The sequence below is a fragment of the Lepisosteus platostomus genome, chromosome 7 (genome assembly GCF_059453375.1).
Source record: "Lepisosteus platostomus isolate fLepPlt1 chromosome 7, fLepPlt1.hap1, whole genome shotgun sequence".
In the NCBI taxonomy this organism is placed as follows: domain Eukaryota; kingdom Metazoa; phylum Chordata; class Actinopteri; order Semionotiformes; family Lepisosteidae; genus Lepisosteus; species Lepisosteus platostomus.
This window is the reverse complement of record NC_142617.1, coordinates 8,456,959-8,476,357: the sequence shown is the minus strand read 5'-3', so window position 1 is coordinate 8,476,357 and position 19,399 is coordinate 8,456,959. Positions and strand designations below refer to the sequence as shown.

Here is a 19,399-nt window from a genome sequence, read left to right as displayed (position 1 = left end):
CAGGTGTTTGGCCTTACTGATGGAAAGTAAAAGTTGAGAGATCTGAAAGAGGAAGTACCACAGAAGTGCTTTCTGAAGAGCCATTATGATACAGTAGGTGCCTGAGACTGTACCATCATAGCATTCTCCCTGGAGCTCATCATTAGGCTCTGCTTAGAACCCACAACCATTGGAGAAAGTGGATCTGGAAGTGTGTCAGAGACTGAGCTAACAGTGACTTTCTTGACTTACTCTGGTAAGCAGCAGGCTTGGTAAGCTACTCAAATACAGTAAAGCTATGGTGGTTTCCAGACTAAAAGATAAGACTCAGTAAGCTTTGAGTGCCAATAAATATAATAGTGAGCTTTTTCCTTAGGTTTATCAATTTCGTGCTTTCTGTGTATAAATAGTTTATTATGAAGCTTCAATTCAGAGCAAATTATTAGGAGATAATGCTTTCCATTTTTATGTTGTGCAATACCAAACACTAATCTAATATGCATAAAAAAGACAAAGATTTGAAAAGTGAGACTCCTGCTGGAGAACCAGGGTATAAAGTACAGTGCAATGGAAAGGTTTTATAAACAGTTCATTTAGATTTGTTACATTATATAATATATATATATAATTATATGTTTATTTAATTTGTGTAGATAAACTGCAAAGGAAACTATATATATAATCTAGCAAATAAAAGTAACACAAATAGGGGGTGTTTGAAATTATTTTTCATTCTGAGTGTTGATAATTCAGACTCTCTCTAGAGTCTCTTCAGTTATGGTAAGTCACGGCCATATACGTGGTTAAAATTTTAAGACAACAGTTTTATTTATGGTGCATGATAGGTTGAGCAAAATGTGAAAAGTGAAACTATCTGGAAATACTTAATGCAACCTGACATTTAGAAGCATTTATTTCAGAGTTTCCATTTTCTGTCTACATTTCCTACTACTTTTCCCCTTTTTTTCTCAAGTTGTCAACTTTTTTCATGGCCTGTTGCATCATGTCAGCATGTACATGATACTGGGTAAGACTGGTATTCCAGAAAAGACAAGGACTATAGCATTGCAGACACACTTTTAGAAAATTAACTAAAACCTTTGGGTCTAGAATCCGTCAGCATTAAAATACAGTGCCCTCTAGATGTATTCATACTCCAGCTGAACTTAGACCACAGAATGTCATAAAATAGGGTTACAGATAGAATAATGTGTCACGCTTCAAACAATTCTAAAAATGTAATCAATCATAATATTACTTTCACAGTGGAAAGTTATATTTATTATACAGAATTTATTGAATTCCAGAACTCACGGCTGTGAAATCATTCACCCTAAATATTCCTTTAAGTAAAATAAAAAAGAAACCTATCTACTTGCTCTTTGGAAGTGCAGTGCAACTATATAGAGGCCTCTTAATGTTTCCTGTTTCCCTTGGGTATAAAAAGAGGTAACATATAAGAGACATGACCATGCCTCATCATGATTAAACTCAAAGAGCTCTCCAAAGATTTCAGGCAAATGGTCATTCGCCTCCACAATCTGGGAGGATAAAAATCCCCCAAAAGCTAAATCCGCTACTTTTCCTTTTTCATTATCGAAATTTTTATGGCTACTGGTATAGTGGCTATCCCTAGCAGGAAGAGAATGGTTTTATTGGACATTGACTGTATAAATCCAGACAGGAAAACTTAGTGACATGCGGAGATATTCCACAGGCAGACTGTATCCCTGGGTAATTGCAATGATTAAGACAAGGTACAAGGCATTAAGAACACTGCGAAGAGCTCTAAGCTTACTCTTGCTTTTTGTCCTTCTGCTGCGGTGGCCAGGCTGTGGGCAGCAATCGGGATCCCATAATGCATCAGGTAGCTGGGCGGGAATGGAGTCTTGGCATATCTCTCGGGCACACAAGCCCCCTGGCATAGCCTAGTCAAGAATACAGGCCTATATTCAGGGACGGCTTGCTTTTTGAGGTTTGAAAGAGCTGATCTGTTTCCATGGTTACTGGATCTAGAAAAATAGGAATACAGAATGTGATAATTATGGCACTGTAAAACACTGACCCTTTATTCTGTAAGAATAAGGACCATTGCTTAAAAAAATCATAGACTAATGGTAAATCTAAAGCCATTAGATTTATTGGTACCTTCGGCTTTACATAGGGCTACTGATACTGTGGTTGGACTGGATATAAAGAGCCTCCATCATTACACTGTTTTGTTTCCTTATAAACTTGCTGCTTGTTTAATCAGCTGCCCAGTTCAGGGTGGGTTTTCTAAAGCAGCTATCAAATACTGGAACTGCCACCTCCTTTTCCAAGCCACAGCCTGCTGCGACTGTGACCCTATTCTCTTAGAGAAAGGTACTTGTTCCATCACCTGAGGGAAGGAACGCACAAAGCTTTCTGTTCAGTATTGGAAATTGTGTTTTAAATGGTACCTCTAGACCAGAATAAAAGCTGTTTGTTTGTTTTTTGTTGTTGTTGTTGATGATGATGATATTTATTTTCCAAATGTCACATAATTTGGAAAATATCAAAGTAGAGACAGGTTTAGTCGATGTTCACAGCAAAGCTGTATTATCTTTCTTTATTAACTCAGCTGCCGTACAAAAGTTAAAAGTGAAATGTTTTTTTTTCCTGTGAGGAAAGTGTATAAACTGTGATTAGTATCCATAGACTGAGGACACGCTGACAGCTAGAAGCCAAAGGAAAGAGGCCAATATGGATTGTAAGTGATGGGTTATCACTTTTTCCAGGGCACTTTATGGATGGCCTTTCACTCGCCTACTTTTTCCCAACTACTTTTTTCCTTAGAATCCCTGGCTCGTACTGTAAAGCTGGCTATGAATTCATTGGAAAGTCTTTTTCAAGCGTCCTTTTCTGCAGATGCTCAAGCAGTTAAAAAAGCAGGCACGATTGTGATCTTGGCTTTTGTGAGTCTACAGATGGAACACGTGCAGGAACAGAGAATCTGAAAAACTTAATGATTAATCACGCCAACCTTTGTTCTCCTTAAAGGCGGGATTGTCGGACGAGACTGGTAACGAGGCTTGGTTGCTGGGCCTGTTGCTACGAGATTGCTCTGGCCCAAGAAGAGCCTGGCTCATAGCCCAGTGTCATGGATCTTGGTGGAAAAAAATATTGACGCATTAAGCAAGTTTAAGACCATCTCTTTTAAAAATCAAATAGCTACATTAAGTCCAAGGACTTACAGGAGCTTAAAAGCATTTACCTCTTTTTCCCCTTAATGTTAAGAATGCAATCACAAAACCCCTGCCTCCCAATTGTCCATGCTTTGCATTTCCTCCTTTTTACACCTTCAGTGAGACAATAGCTGATGTTATTGTCTCTGAATACTAAAGGATTGTTCAGACGTTTTTTAGGCTGTGGTTTGTATATAATAATCTTCAAAATAAGAAATGAGTGTTTAAGAAGACATGTTTATTTAGATTCTTTGTGCATTCTATTATGCTGATCTTTAAATTAATTAATGTATCCCCTCAGCTTGCTGTGCCTGTGTCCTATGAAATGATATGAGAAATAATTATAGCTGAACTCTGATAAGATGTGTCCCCTAAAATCTGTCTCTAAATCAAAATTTGAGTTTTCACTCAACTTGAATGAGTTTTCACCTTATGAGCAGATTTCAAGGAATGAATTAAGCTCATTTAATGAGAAATTTCTATAATGAAATAACAATAAAGTTCTTGTTTTAATTTTTGAATATCTGAGGAAACTACCAAACAGATTTTTAATTTAGTAAACCATGCTGAATTTTAATTGAAACTGGTATTTGGGGTAGTCAATTAAAAATCAATACACCTTGTAATTCGACTACAGTTAGTGATGTAAAAATTTTCTTTTTAACATCACATCACATTTACAGTATATACATAATAGTCAGACTGTTAGATACATGAAAACAACATTATATACTGTAAAGCTCTTAAAAGACGGGTATGATAAAATGCAGAACAACTAGGTAGAATGAGATGCAAATATCATACAGAGTAATGAAAACCAATTAATTTCTGATATTTCAGTGTGATTGTCAAAGTCTTGAGACTTTCACATAGCCTGATTGATACTAATTTTGGATTGCCTAATGCTAATCTATGTAAGACAGTCTAAGACTGTGGCTAATCAGGGTCCTTAATGTTCAAACTGGCTTGGCTGATAGCACAGCTCCCTCACAGTTTTTGGGTCCTGTGTTTAATTCCAGGCTTGAATGCCTTCTGTCTTGGACCACCATAACAGCATTGAGGCCTGTCAATTAGCAGCCTAAACAGCACATAAAATGAGTCGAGACTGAAATCTGTGATGAAGGGCAAGAGGGACAGGCTGACCTGAATTACTTTTATGAGCCACTCTAAAATCAATCTAAGCTCTTTTACCCAGATATTCAAATTCACTTCTGTGTTCAATTTTGGTGGAGGAAGCCTACTAGAGGAAATCTTTGCAAAGGTCTTCTTTGGTTAGTTAGAGAAAGCTTGTAATTATCCATGGGGTCAGAAAGACTATTTGTCCTGCTGCCAGTATGACTTATTAGATGGTGTTGAAAATTTTCCAAAAGGGGCTGAGTCAGCACTAGTTAAAAAAAAGGGTATCCATGGTTCTTGCTGTAAACGGTCCGTACAACACAGCTTCTGAAATAATTTAACCAGAATTGTTTCCACCACAGTTCAAAGTCTTGTACCATGACTGTCTTGCCAGGTGCAAAAAATGCACTATAGTGAATGCAAATGCTGCCCTCTTGTGTAAAGCTCTGGAAATTACAAAGCACCGGCATCTGATCGAAGCAAAAGTATATTTTATGCTACCTGTTGTACTATGCATATATTCTCTTCAAGATCTTATGAAGCACTGAATGAATTCTCACATGACAGCTAATCAGAGATACTGTAGTTAGTAAGACATTCATGACCTTTTTTACCATTCCTTTCACTAAGTTTGTTTTTTTCATAATGACTAGTTACGCTAGAATAAAAGCAGAAACAGATTCTTGTTAATCTTTCAAATTACTGGTTTTTTGGCCACAAAAACAAAGAAAATGACACTAGCCCTAAAAACCAGAAGGGCATAAACTGCATTAAGCGTCTCAATAAAAAGAAAGCATACTAATTCTAAATTAAACAATCTTTGCTTCGATAAGTCATATTTTTAACAAAGTTGATCTTAGATCAAAGAATTTTGTCTTCTGTTTGTAATCCTAATGTACTGCAGACCATGTGAGTCTTATTTTGTGGAACAGGAGTTTGGCTCAGGCAACACGTTATGTATGAAGAGAGGTATCTTAGCCCTAAAATGTTCCATCCATCTTATTGGAAAAAAAAAAGAAACCGTCAAGGAAAGTATGGTTTCTTAACTTATGTAAATGACCATCTTAAAATTCAGAACAGCACTGAAAAGGCTGATTTGCGACCACATTATTCTAGACTGATGTAAATTGAATGGACCAAATTTAATTTATTGCAGATTTTATGCCTTCGGAGAAAAAAGTATTTCCTATCTTCTGTTACGTGTTTGTAACACCACCAAAGCCAAGGCCCCTTCAAGTGATGTGGAAGAAATGGACGATTGGTGGAAACTAGAGTGTAATCCATATCCTGATGGTTTATAATCTTATCCAGGTTCCAAAAAGATGCATCAATACAGCTTTCCATAAATAATATTTTCCAGGTTCTACCTCCCGGGACCCGGCTACCTGTGAGCAGCAGCTTTGCAAACAGCACCACTCAGCCTCCGCAGCCGCCATCTTTGACCAATCAGCAGAAGACCATGGGAAAGAACCAGGCCATGCAAAGACAGATGGTTTTACAACAGCAAATTCTCAATGAGGGAGTGAGTATACACAACACTCTGATCTACTACAGTGTAGGAGCATCAGTCAATAGATAGTGTCAATACACAGATAAATGCATTGGTTAGTCACAATCAATAAATCAAACAGTCCATGAATAATTCTATCACTTCTTTATAGGGTCCGTTCTTTCTTTTGTTTAATACAAATAGGCATCCTAGAATTAAGAAGCAAGTAAAGGTTTATTCCATGCTGAAAAGAGAAGAAGCGAAACACAATGTTTCTTCAGGTGTGAAGGCTCCACAGCCGAAACGTTGTGTTTCTTTTCTTCTCTTTTCAGCAGGGAATAAACCGTTACTTGCTTCTTTGCAGCCTACGCATGGTGACGCAGCTCTCTACTTCAGTCCTAGAAATAAGACACGTGGAAAACTATAACTTTTCACGAGAGCCTTAAAATACTTTTTAATGATTTTTTAACCTAAAGCTCATGCATGTAATGTGACAGGTTAAAGTACGTGTTTCATTTCATTTTAATATTATTGACTTGTTGTTCAGAGGTTTTAGCTAGCAAAACCCCAGTGACACTTAAAGAAATAAAAAAAAATGTTCAGGGAAAGAAGTTCACAAATGACAGTAATTGCATTTCAGTGTTTTGCTTCATGACAAACACCAGAATTGCTTTTGAGCAGTAGTATTTAGTAGAACAAACTTTTGTTAATGTTCAAAACACCGTAACAAATTCCTTTTTGCATTTTCAATTAATTTTAGGACAAAATGAGTCCACAGGATCAGTTAAACCGCCGTTTAACCAGGCCGCCTCCTGATTACAAAGAGTCAAGAAGAAATATGGTTGGAGCACAGCCGCCAACAAATCAGTACCCAGGTAAAGTGAAAAATATTCACATTTTACTTTTTGTGTAGTGTGCATGTAGTGTTCTTAAAAATAGCAGAAGATGCTCTGAAATGTTAATTTTTAATAATATATTCACAAATACATACTATATGATAGAACAAAGTTGTTATAGTACATAGTCATTGCAGGGTAATCCTGTCTTGAGACTTGATCTGACCAGCGTTTAATAAGCTTTCACATTAAGAAAATGTTAATTTGTTATTTATCTCCAGGTGGTGGGCTTTCATTAGGGATGTCCTCGACCCAGACATTGACAAACAATGCTTCCAATCAGAGTGGTCTGCAAGCCAACTCCTGCCATCTTCCGTCGGGCCAGGGAAGCAAGATGGCACCTACTACCAATGAAAGGATATATGGGCCTGGAATGGACCCTCAACAAGGGGGTTATAACACACAGAATGGTGCAAACCAGCTCCAGCAACGTGGCAGCCAAAATCCAATGGGAATGAACCAGAATAACCCCAGATTTCAAGGACCTGCCAGCATGGGGACTAATTTTGGGCCTAGCTCTGTGACAAATGCACAGCACATGAGGCCAGCAGTAAACCAGGAGACTTCAGGCATGCCTGGACACAGACTGGCTGGTATGATGACGAATTCCACTATGGTGCCACCTAGCTGGGCACAAGGCTCTAAACAGACTGCAGCTCCTCCTCATCCCCTCGGAGTCAGGAGATTCCTGAATACGCTACATTCCCATCAGGAAGTGGGCAGCCGTCACTTTCCACACAGGTCTATAGCACCACCAAACCAAGTAGCTCCAGACATCTCCATGCGCCCTCTCAACCCAATGAACCAAGCTGTTAATGGGCAGGCAGCTGGGACAGCTACCGGACCCGCTCAGAGGCCTGGCCAGCCAAGAATGCCCACTTTGTCGACCATGACAAATATGAATCAGCTCTCACCTGCGCAGACAGCAAGCGCAGGCAATTTCACCGCCTCTGGTCATAATCCCCGCCCTTATCAAAGCAGCAGCAACAGTGGTGACCTGACCTTTGATTTTCTCCAGGAAGGAGACAACACAGTTCCAGGGATAAACACTGACTCAGATTTCATAGACTCGCTGCTGAAATCTGGCTCTGGAAATGATGACTGGATGGAAGATATCAACCTGGATGAAATTCTCGGCAGTCATTCTTAAAATGGCAGGTGGCTGTAGACACATACATGTCTTATAGCTACATGTCTGAATGCTACATTTACATGTCACATAGCTGCAGATTAAAGAGCCAATTTCCAATGGGCAGTACAAACTGTATATGCTTAATTGTTTAAATGTGTACATTTTCCAGTTTTATTCCCTAAAAGGGATGTTATTGGTTTGGGTTTCATAGATAATGTGCTTAATTTATGAATATTCATTTCACAATTATTGAACAATAGTGGCCTTTGTTTTCTACCAATGATGAAAAATGTGTTTTATACTTTCCGAAATATCAAACAACCTTGTGTTGACAACTAGAATAAGACAAGATTACATCATTTAACTTGTTTAGCCTTGCAAACTATCGGGAGTTTACACCTTGAGCTGTTCGATATAATTTAGTGGTGATGCTGAAGGCCACATTATTTATGACAGATTGCTTTGAGACAATTTTGTTTGTTTCAGCACTTGTGATCAATTAGCTGTACGTGACAATTATGTGTATTTTGTTCCACAGTTTTTCCTTAGTTCTCTCTATTTTATTACTCTTTTGTACTTCTATTTTAATATACGTGACAACACTACTCAAGATCTCTGATATGTATAAAGTCACTGAGGGGGAGCTTAAATGCTGAAATATGTGGTTTATGCCTATTTTCTCTTTAACAAGTCTTGTTGTTTCACAAGTTGTTCTTTCTCTTCAAATAAGCGGTTTGTCCTTTTCTTATTTTTAAACTCTGGCATTACTGGACAAATCAAACTGAGTCAGTCATGATCATTATAAATCTTCATGTTTCCATAAAACGCATGGGACTGCTTGTCTACGTATACTTTATGACAAAAACTGTGCTGTATAAACTTACATTTCTATCCAGACTTGCAATGTTTATTCATCTTTTTGGAAATCTTATAATGAGGTTTTGTTTTGCCTAGGACCAAGTTTTGTTTTGTTTTTTTTCCCCCAAAAAATAAACCTCTCTGTATCTGGTTTGCAGCATCTGTTTGCTCTGACAGATTTTAAATCTCTGCACTTGTGTGTCAACTATGAAATGTACAGATTGTACTGCGCTTTGTAAAGAAATGTAAAGTATGTTTTGATAAACAAATCATATGCTTCAGAAGATTATATTTATACTTCTGTGAATTAAAATTTAGTAAATGTTATATTTTGTACTGAAAACTTGTTTCCTTCTAAAAAATGTTTTGTTCATTTTGTTGCGTGTTGAATGTGGTGTATATTTGGTGCAGCCATGTTAGCTTCCCAGTACCAACAATAAACAAATTAGACATTCAAGTGTCTGCTGTCTTAAAGAAAAAGCTCTATAATTCATCTGAAATGCTGTCCATGCTGTGCGTACCCTTAGTAAGACTATATATGCGCTTTTGTCTTTCGTCTTTGGGAACAAGCATTTGATGCAATGTCTGAATTAGGAACAGAATGGGAGAAAGTTCAAGTAGGGAGCTGCGTCAGCATGCGTAGGCTGCAAAGGCACAGGTAAAGGTTTATTCAATGCTGGAAAGAGAAGAAAAAAAACACATTGTTTCAGCTGTGGAGTCTGTCACACACCTGACGAAGGCTCCGCAGCCAAAACGGTGTGTTTCCTTTCTTCTCTTTTCAGCATGGAATACACCTTTACTTTTTCCTTTACAAAATGGGAGAACCAGTTCCATTTGATATCCTCAGGTAGTTTCTGTTGTTCCTATTTATATCCACCTTCATTTCATCATGTTTTTTCTTAAAATGTGCTTTTGCTAAATGGAAGTTGTAAGCAATAACGACAATAACACGTCCGTCTAACACGGCTCTACCTAATCACCATACTAACGGAAATTAGCTATGTATACATTGAACACAAACACCTGAGACCAGTTGTGTCGAGCATTCTTTTCCCACCTTGCAGATACAGTACCCCTTTGGAGGGTTCACCCCTTTGGAATGGGGTCCGAGCCTCCTTGTCCTACGGCCAGGATAATACTCATTAACCACGCGGGTTAGGCCAAACCTGTCTTCGCCAAGTATTACAAACATTCACAAAGCACTGAATTCTTTGATGTTGTCCCTAGTGAATTGGGTTTTGCATTTCAGTATCGCACTTTGCTCCCTGCAAGCCACCTGACCTCATTGATTAAGTCCTGCTGCAGCAGACTGTTATGAAGGAACTTCATCCAAACAATTTTATGTCGCATTGTTTTTGTTTGCATCATGAAGGCATTCCCCATGTATGGCATTGCTTTTAAAATGCATCGCAGGTTAAGCAAAACCCAAACAAAACCACTTCCCTCTTATCAACACTGTATGGCAACATTAGCACAGCACGCCTGAAATACAGAATGCTGTCAGAATTCTTTTCACTAAACTACGTTCGCCTGTAGATCGAATGTAAAAGATATGATTAATCACCATTGCCCTGAAAATAACAGGTGAAGACTTTTAATATCTTAACATTGAGATCAGTCAGTTAAAATTTAAGATTCAGTTAAAACAAAGATCATTTCCAATCTTAATGCATGAACAACAACCCAGTCCTTCGATAACACTTCGAGGCAAATGTGAATCTGGGGTGGGGGCGATTATTAGTTTAAAATCCATTGTAACACTTTCAGTACTTTAAATGCACACCTGACCCACAGCAGACCTCCCTATTAGGGATATATCTTTAAAAACTGGCGTACATTTTTGGGATTTTTTTACGACGTAGCCCTGCCTCTTTTTCGCGTTTCCTCCTCTGGTGTTACTGACTGGGAGAGCATTAGTCCAAAAGCCGAGCTTAGAAAAGTGAAATCCGCATTGATGCCTGGCGCCTCGTGGGAATTTTAAAACTCTCGTCTTTCCTTTGGGAATTTCAGCCCTTCATAATCTGTCCTAGTTATTTCCAGGACTTTTTTAATTGCTTGACAAAAGCCTTTTGAGAAGATAACTGGCAGCTTTAAAAAAAAAAACACTGCAGCTGCACATTTATGAAGCTTTGGGCACTCTCGGTCTATTTTGGACATATCTGAATAATAAAGATGAAAATCACTGTGTTCTGTGTCTTCGTGGCAGGACAGTTGGCGATTTGTTTTTTCGTGTCATGCGGTGAGTAGGCTACCTAGTATTGTTGGCGATGGGAAATAAAGGTTTAGCATAGCCTATCACAGTCCGAATGAACGAATTATGTAAATAATGGCAACATGTTTATGAGCAAGTTGACAAGCATGAAAATATTTTGTCTTGGTTTGTTTGCTTGCTACCATTTGGCAGCGGCGTTTTATGTCAGAAATCAACAAGTGTAAATGCACGGAGGGTTTTACTAAATGTCTTCGTTGTGTTTGTAGGAAAATATCGCGGCCTGCCAATTTCTTTTTTTTTAAAGGAAGCTAATAATTTAGGCCCACGACATAGAGAATGGAGATGCTTTAAATTTAAAAGCGTGTACTGTTCCCACCGAATTGTAACACGTTGTTATAACACAGATCTTTTACCACTTGGGGAAAAAAAGTAAGGTATTTATCTAGCGTATTAATAGTGCTTCGTTGTATTATTTGTTTTTCAGTGCAACTGTAGTGTGGTTCTGGTTGAACCTGTTTTGAACTAAACGCCCAGGTTGTCACATGAAATGGGGACGAAACCGTGCCTTTATAATATCATAGTCTGCTCCATGTAACCGATTTATTCTTTCTCTTGAAGCAAGTGATTTATACAGCACTGCAGCCACGGGAAGCATAAACACTGGAACCTGTTCTAGGCTAGTTCAGAATTTCATTGTTTTCTCTCTGCAAATCCATGCAGTGATCCTGTTCAGTATTTGGTCAGACATGGCCAGATGTCCATTCCAGATTGAACAATATTGTGTAACATTTTTTTTCTAATTGGAAATGCCTGGTATAAAAGATCGTAAGTTAGCTTTGTATTGTGTGATGTGTTAAAGTGGCAGTTACTCTTTGTCTTGTGCTTGCTTTAGCAGATCATATGTTGTTTAATGTCTCGAATTCAATCTAATCCGTCTCTTCTTTCCAGCATCAGATCAGTGCTCCTCATTGACTGACTGCCAGTCATGCTTGAATCAAACCAGTTGTACCTGGCTGATTTATTTAAATGAGTCAAGTAAGTATTATTCTGACCATAGCCTGTCATCTCAGGCTCATTTTGACATAACTGCTGACTTAAGGTGACTTTATCTTGCCTTTATTCCATCTAAGAAGAAACTTGAATGCTTCAGGAAATAAAAATCTTGTGCATATTTATAAATATGCTCTAAGCATTTAGCCATCTGGTTTCATTATAGGATCCAATAACACTTAATTTCTGATTTCTCTGAATTCTTTTTTGCTTCCAGCTATTTCTTACATGCATAGAAACTTACATAATATATGGACAATTCTAATAAACATTGCTATAAATATTTAACAATGTATATTACATAAAATACATCAACCCATACATAGTCATTGCTACCACCCCTGCAGGAATTCAAACAGCTTAATAAAAGTTGTAAGCTTACTTTATCTGGTTTTAGAGGCAGTCATAAATTGGGGGTGTTAGGTGGGATGTGCACATTGCCCAGTTCAGAAACAGTCTGATATTCTCAGAATTACTTAACACAATCAAGCTGTTTTACAGAACCAGATTAGCAAAAGTCTCAGGCTTGCTCCCCTAATTTAACATTAAGTGGTTCATGATCAGTGATAATTAGGTCCTCTGAAACCACTGGGAAATGTAATGAGTATTGGATGGATTTCTGTACCTTTTTTTCATGTTTTCTATTTCTCCAGTCAGTATGTGCCTTTCATAGGTACATGGTGCTCTGGAGCTTTTGCTTGATAAATGTCATCATTAAAAATAATTAAACCAGCTTTTCACATGTTTTGGGGTCTTTTGGACTATGCTGACAAATGGTTCCGGTTTGTTAGCTCTACCATTGCATATCTGTATCACAAAAGGTTTAAATTTAAATAATTAAAAGCTTAAAAATATTTCTTACATTTTTTCATTTTTACATTTCTTACGTGCATCTGTAAACACAGTTCCAATGAATAAAAACTCTTTACGTTGACTTAATTTTTATTCAAAAACAAATGTTGGATCAACACAGGATCCAAAAACACGTCCCAGAGATAGTGCTGAAAGACACCATCCTTTGTTATTTCTGAAAAAAGCAATTGTACAAAAGTATATAACCAACGTATAGTTAATATTCCATAGTTTCTTAAGGTACGCAGGTGATGTACAAGTAAATAATAAAAATATAATAATAAACTATTTTATATAGCACATTTAAAGGTGGCTTCTCAAAGCACTTCATGGAATGATAACAGCAGTAAAAATACACAAGATGTGCACAATAAAACTACACAATGAGAGCAGATGGTAGATGGGGATGGGGTACTGAGTGCAGTAGGAGCAGAGAGGTAAAGAACAGAACTAGTTAAGTAAAACCCCTTCTAAAGGAGAAGGTTTTGAGTCTAGATGTGAAAAAGTTTAGGGAAGGGAAGTGAGATTAGATCTAGGTAACAAATATTCCATGTGTGTTAGTGCTCCTTTTAACTCTGCGTCTTATATCTTTGTAGTTGTTAAAGGATGAATGCCTTGTGTTAACAGGTCCATCCTGTAAGAACTACACCACCCCTGATGGGAAAAATCAGAAGTGTACAGCTGAAGGCAAGTAATTGAGAGAGAATTCTCTGTTCTTCTCTGCTTTATCAGGTGTCCTTTTATCATCTTTTTAATACAAATACATTTTCAGGCATGTATGCAGAAGCTGTTAAAAGATGCCTTGAAAGGTTTGCTTGGCACGTGTCATAACATCGACTCAGTCAGCTCTTACTTTAGAAAGCAGCATTATTGGTTTTTATCAAGAATCAAGAAACTCTTTTTTTTCCTTTTTGAGTCTTGTTAATATACTTTTTTGTTTCCTGCTGCCATACAGTGTATATTGAAATGTCAGGAAATCCACATCCTGTCAACATCTTTATCTCAGGAGGAAGCTTTTGCTTTTTATTTGCAAAGATATATTTGTAGGTGTTTTTCACAGTCTGAAAACTGTCTTTGATGACAAGCTGTGTAGTGACATTCTCACTCAATACATGTATTAGGTAGATAAAGTTATGGATGTGCTACACAGGGACACTGTGTAGGCGATATTGGAAAAAGGTTGTTCAACAAGTTACACTCTCAGTTACAAACTGTGACATTTTTGTGGTTTTTCCAGCAGTGCTTTTGTTTTGCACAATTTTTTAAGTTACTAGCGTTCACAAAATTTGTCACATAAAAAAAACTAAAATAGTGTACTTGTGAAATTGTGGTTGTATACATTATGTGTATATGTTATATTGTATGTTATTTAGTATAGTTTATTTTCAGATTTTAAGAGTGGAGAAGTTAGGGCTGTGGATTGGAACCCTGTTGATGTACCTGTTAGAAAAAGCATTTTATCCACACTGCTCCTGCAAACCAGCTCTATAAATAAGATAAATTAGTCATTTGTATGCTCAAATTCTCTGTGGTTGCCCTTTTTGATTGTTTTTTTGACTCTAGCTTCAGAAATGTTCATATCTGAGTCACAGAAAAAAAACCCATCTTGGTTTCTCATTTCTGCATTGAATCTTTCATTTTTACACAATCTCCAAAATCTCATTCTTTGTCTCTAACCTCAGTTTATGCATTTTTTAAATTCAAGACTTTTGTCAGTGTTTAATAATGAATATTTTGATCAGGGAGAAAAAAATAACTTTTGTAGCTATTTGTTCTTCCTTTGTGCAGTGTGTTATGGTTGTAAGGGTTTTCTGCACATTAGTGCACTTTGTGTTTAGATAAAAAAGCACCTGCTGAATCTTTTTTTTTAAATAGGAATAAAGTAGACAGATTGCTTTTTCCAAGCGCAAAGGTGTTTCTAAGGCTCTCATCCATTGTCTTTGGAAAAAGATTTTAAAACAATATTCACTAGAAATGAAAAAGTGCTGAAAGTCAGAGAAAATAAATGTGTACAAGCCGAAACCCGCTGACAGACACAAAAAGAAAGTGTACCATTATGTATTCTATTACAGTCTGACCTGTTTTTATCTCATCATTCAGGTTGCAAGAGTTGGTTCCAAGTGTAAACCTTCAACGTCATTGAATGCCTTCAGTCCTGTCCTCTCATTGTTTTAACTTTTAGCATTTTCTTTACCTCCACACCTTTATTCTCTATACATAAAGCTCATTTTTCTCTAACGTAGTTTTCTTTTTCTGAAGAAAGTGCACTTCACCCTAACTTTTCTGTAAAGTGTTTTTGTGGGCCAGGACAACCAGTCGAAATCATGAAGTCTGTTAAAATCTAGTGTAAACTACAGGAAGACCCACTATTGCAATAACAGAAACATATGTAATATGTTTGTAACATGTATTTAAATAAATATTTAATTTATTTTTTATATATCTCTTTCTTCCTAGAGTGCATTACCCTTTACAGTATGCAACTTCCCAAATTCTGCTTTTTTTTAAGTAACATATCATTAAAATGACTTTTTTTTTTCAGATAAAGGAGCAGCTTTGAATTTACTAGGTGAGTATTTGAGAAAACATGTTTGAAAAAAAACTGGAAGGTGGGGGACTTCTAGTGCAGGTGTTTGTATGATATGGGAACTGCTTCTAGCACTTGTCAGTGATGATTTAGAGGAGTTACCACTTCATAGGGAACCTTATGGGTGAGGGATGAATGCTCCAGTTGGGGGTAATGTTATTAGTGATTCTAGTTAATAAAGTTGCATTGCAGTGAATCTAAAGAAAAGCAATCAGTTTTGTTTCTGGGCTCAGAGGAATGTGCTATTCTGACAGGTTACAAGAACTGAACCCTCAGCTACAGCATTACTTCTTTCAAGACACGGCAGGATGAGATCAATCAATTTGCTAGCTAAGTTAGATAAGCTAAATGACATTCTCTTATTTGCAAGCTGTATGTTCTATATATAACAATAAACGTTTTCAGCTTCTCTTTGATGTCTGTAAGGGAAACGGAAATCAGTGGAGTTTTTTTTTTGTTTGTCTTGCAGCTCCTAACAGCACAGTGACGCAGAGTAAGTATTATCTTTCAGAATTTCATGAACTATAATTTCCTAGACAGAAATCTAATCCCCCTGAAGCCATTTAATATGTTTTTACATTTTCTTTGGAATGTTTATGAATTGTAGTCAGGCATGTCTTAATTATTTTTCCAGCAAGTTCTTCTGGAATGTTATTTTTAAGCATTGTTCTTAAATTAACATTACTGCAGCTTTTGACAGTATATACATTTGAAAGTGGCCTGTAATAGTTTAACTTTTGTAATTGTAGTTTCTGATTTGCAAAAGATCTTTTAGAAATGACTTTTTTTTTTGTTTATTTGTTTTCTTAAACAGCTACGACATCTGTACAGACAGCTCTGACCAATATTTCTAGTGCAGTAGGGAATACGACAAGTACCTCTACCACTACCACAACTATGACTACCAGCAGTCCTCTTAACACCTCTGCAGGTAAGCCTTTTTTTTAATTTTCAAGTGAGCTCACACCTGAAGAAGGCTCAAGAGCTGAAAAGTTGTGGGTTTTCTTACTACTGTTCAGCATGGAAATAACCTTTACTTTTTCCATGATTCATTTACTTTCTGCAAGGCTCTTGTTTCAAAGGAAATTTATATCAGATTTTATTTATTCTTCTTTCTAGCTCTACCCAAAACCACAGCTGTCACTTATGAAGGTTCCAGGTTTGATGCTGGGAGTTTTGTAGGAGGCATGGCATTAGCCCTGGGCATGACCCTTATTCTGTTTTTGGGCTACAAGTTCTCCTGCTACAGGGGAGAGGTACAGTACCGCACCATGTAAGTTTCACTTGTTTTAATTGCATTAATGAGAATTACCTTTACATGCAGAACCTAATTTTGCACAATCATTTTCTTTTCATTTAGCGTTGCTCAATTTAAAGAATGCATGCATTTTGTTTAATTTTGTGAATGGCCACTGATGTTTCTTAAAATATGATTTTCAGCGAAGAGCACGATGCCATAATTTAAGAAAGACTCACAAAGGAGAAAACGCCGAAGATCTTTTTGAGCACCTTACACCAGGCTTTGAAGAAGGACGGTCCTTTTATGCAGTTACAGAAAGTCTATTTTTGATTAGAATGAGTGAAATGAGTCTTTTAGTGTTTATGCACTGTTGTTTAAATGTGTATATACTTGAAATCCAGTGTATTTGTTCCAAAAGTGCACTGGTACTGCAATGTCCAAATGTGCTATTTTGTAACTTGTGATTTCATTGTAACATAGCAATAGCTTTTCAATGGGGCAGAGTTGGGTTTTGCTTTTTTTTTACACACCAAAAAATATTTTGTATATTAGCCCTATTTCATTTAAGTAGTTTTCCGCCCCTCTCCCTTCATGATTACTGTGGTGTTCAGCTCCACAACAATTTTAAACATCATTTCTGTCACGACTTATACTTTGGTTTTTCACCACATTCAATTAATTAGCAACATTTTGAAATCCTGCCTAAAGTGCTATTACAGTTTTGTAGTGGGAGTCCTGGTCTATTTTAAATCTGAGAAAGTGGATGATTCAATAACTCCTCAAATGCCAGCATTACAGTAAAAAAATCTTATATGTTTTATGAGGTATAAACTCTATATTAGAGATCTGCTGTTTGCTGAAAGGTTTATGATGAACATGATATTAAAAATCCTATACAATAATACATTCCATTTACTATACAGTATATATACTGTATATGGCTCTTAGCCTGTCATTGTATGGTAGTTTAATAAGGTAAAATTGCATTTCTGTTACACGTATAAGTATTACTCACTTGAGTTTTACTAGTTCTCCTTTGAGTGTGAATATAATCTGCTGTTTGTGACACAGGTTATCATAAAATGCAGCATTTGGATTTGTAAACCAAATGCAGACTCATTTCAATCAAGTCTGTTAGTGTGATGTTTAACAAGAGCACAATGCCCAATAAACATCTCCAGCTGTTCCAGAGTTCTTCCCATCTCTTCCTTTAGTGCGATTAAAAATCGTGTTCTACATCATTGATAGACCTAATTAGGTAAGTTAGACTTTCTTCTGCTGTGGATATTTTCAGTCATATCTATGCCCAGTTTGGTTTCAATGAAGGGCTCTTTAATGGTTGTTCAGTTTTATATTTGGAAATGCTATTTTTGGGAACAGTGAGATAGTGCAGTTAGTTAACTAAAAGATAAAACAATATTGAAGTGTTTATAAAAAATCAGTTTTTTTTTATATTGAATCTTAAAGGATTGATTTGATCTAATAATTTACCAATAATGACCATAACAGAACTTTCAGTTATCCAGCATCATTGTGCCGTATAAGGGATTTCTTTTTCATGCTTTATGAAACACCTGGTGCATTTTAATGTCCAGTGGATTTGAGCCTGTTTTTGCACAAGTACTGTGCAACAGTGACGTTTTGTACAGTTAATATATACAAAATGTGACCTAGGTCTCTAAAACGAATGTCTGTCAAAGCATGCATTTCATACTGAGATTAAAGGGCTGGTGATGATTTCTTCTCCACTCAAAAGAGTGAAATGTATTTTATATTTCTACAGTGGTGAGGGTAAGAAATCTTATTTTAATGTAGAAGAAACCTTGTATAGAAAAAAGGGAAGTGCAACATAACTGAAAATGTTCCAAATATAAATATAAAAACCTGCTATTTTTTCCAGTGTGAACAGAAGTGGAATGGGTTACCGCATCTTGGACTGAACGGTTTTGTCACGCTTTTTGTCAGCACATTCAGATCTACTGAAAATTGAGACAAGTGTGATTTTTGAATAAGCAGTTTGACAATCTGTATATTGGTGAAAATAAATAAATATTGGCTTTAAATATTGCAATCAAATGTTATCACATTTTGCCAATAAAATGTTTTAAAAGATTTGTTAGCTTTGTATGATTTTTGTGTTGACTCATGTCAATGATTTAAACCACGTGCAGCCTGTAAAGATGCTAATATTCCTTAATGCTTAATGATAAATCTGTTTATCTAGTGTTCAGTCAATTTATTTCAAGGCACGTTTCCCGAGATGGAAAACGTACTGATTGTGTTTCTTTCAACAGCTTTTCACAGATTTGCAGGACATTTCCTTCCTCTTTTTGTCTCATTCTTTTAGCTGTGCTCACTCAGTCACTTTTATTGGGTTATCGTGCCTTAAAAATTACCCTAATTTTATTAAGTGTCTTTCTCTAGGAAATACTGCAGGTAAGCAGAGAACTGTTTCCGTGCATTTAAATGAAATCTAAGGAAATGGTGTGCAAAAAATAATTGTGAACCCAAATTAATACCATACTTTATTCAAGCCTTCTTTAAAAACCTCCTTGAAATCAATGAAGTATCTCACTCGGTGGTACAACAGCAGTACCATCCAGTTCAACCTTATGGTTATGAGTCCAGAGCCCATACCAATTTCAAAAAAGAAGCACAACATACACTTTGACTTAAAATACAACTGTCTGAGAGTGATGGTCTCCCTCCTCCTCAATGTCAATTATTTGTTCAAGCTTTGATTGTAATGTTGACTTTGACAATGAGATTCTTCACAATAAGT

General features: G+C 36.6%; 2 protein-coding genes across 2 annotated transcripts in view; both read left to right on the top strand.

Annotated features, from left to right (window-relative positions):
* The window catches only part of maml2 (mastermind like transcriptional coactivator 2), a 65,366-nt gene extending 56,233 nt beyond the window's left edge, over window positions 1-9,133 (top strand). Inside the window, exons 3-5 of the mRNA XM_088639052.1 lie at window positions 5,662-5,823; window positions 6,551-6,665; window positions 6,908-9,133. Of these exons, the coding sequence (XP_088495178.1) occupies window positions 5,662-5,823; window positions 6,551-6,665; window positions 6,908-7,836 (1,206 nt within the window). The 3' untranslated portion in view covers window positions 7,837-9,133. The remainder of the gene's footprint in view (window positions 1-5,661; window positions 5,824-6,550; window positions 6,666-6,907) is intronic.
* A 1,418-nt stretch (window positions 9,134-10,551) lies between these two features.
* Window positions 10,552-18,729, top strand: tmem123 (transmembrane protein 123). The gene is made up of 8 exons (XM_088639050.1): window positions 10,552-10,915; window positions 11,837-11,923; window positions 13,418-13,477; window positions 15,333-15,359; window positions 15,847-15,870; window positions 16,192-16,308; window positions 16,497-16,650; window positions 16,818-18,729. Exons 1-8 carry the CDS (start codon window positions 10,849-10,851, stop codon window positions 16,840-16,842), a joined length of 561 nt encoding a protein of 186 aa, XP_088495176.1. The 5' UTR covers window positions 10,552-10,848; the 3' UTR covers window positions 16,843-18,729.
* Window positions 18,730-19,399: the final 670 nt, after the last annotated feature.

Coding starts and splice junctions, on each gene's coding strand:
- tmem123 (XM_088639050.1), top strand. CDS start 10,849: ATGAAAATCACTGTGTTCTGTGTCTTCGTGGCAGGACAGTTGGCGATT. Junction 13,478..15,332: donor TCAGAAGTGTACAGCTGAAG/GCAAGTAATTGA, acceptor TTTTTTTTTCAG/ATAAAGGAGCAGCTTTGAAT. Junction 16,651..16,817: donor GAGGTACAGTACCGCACCAT/GTAAGTTTCACT, acceptor TATGATTTTCAG/CGAAGAGCACGATGCCATAA.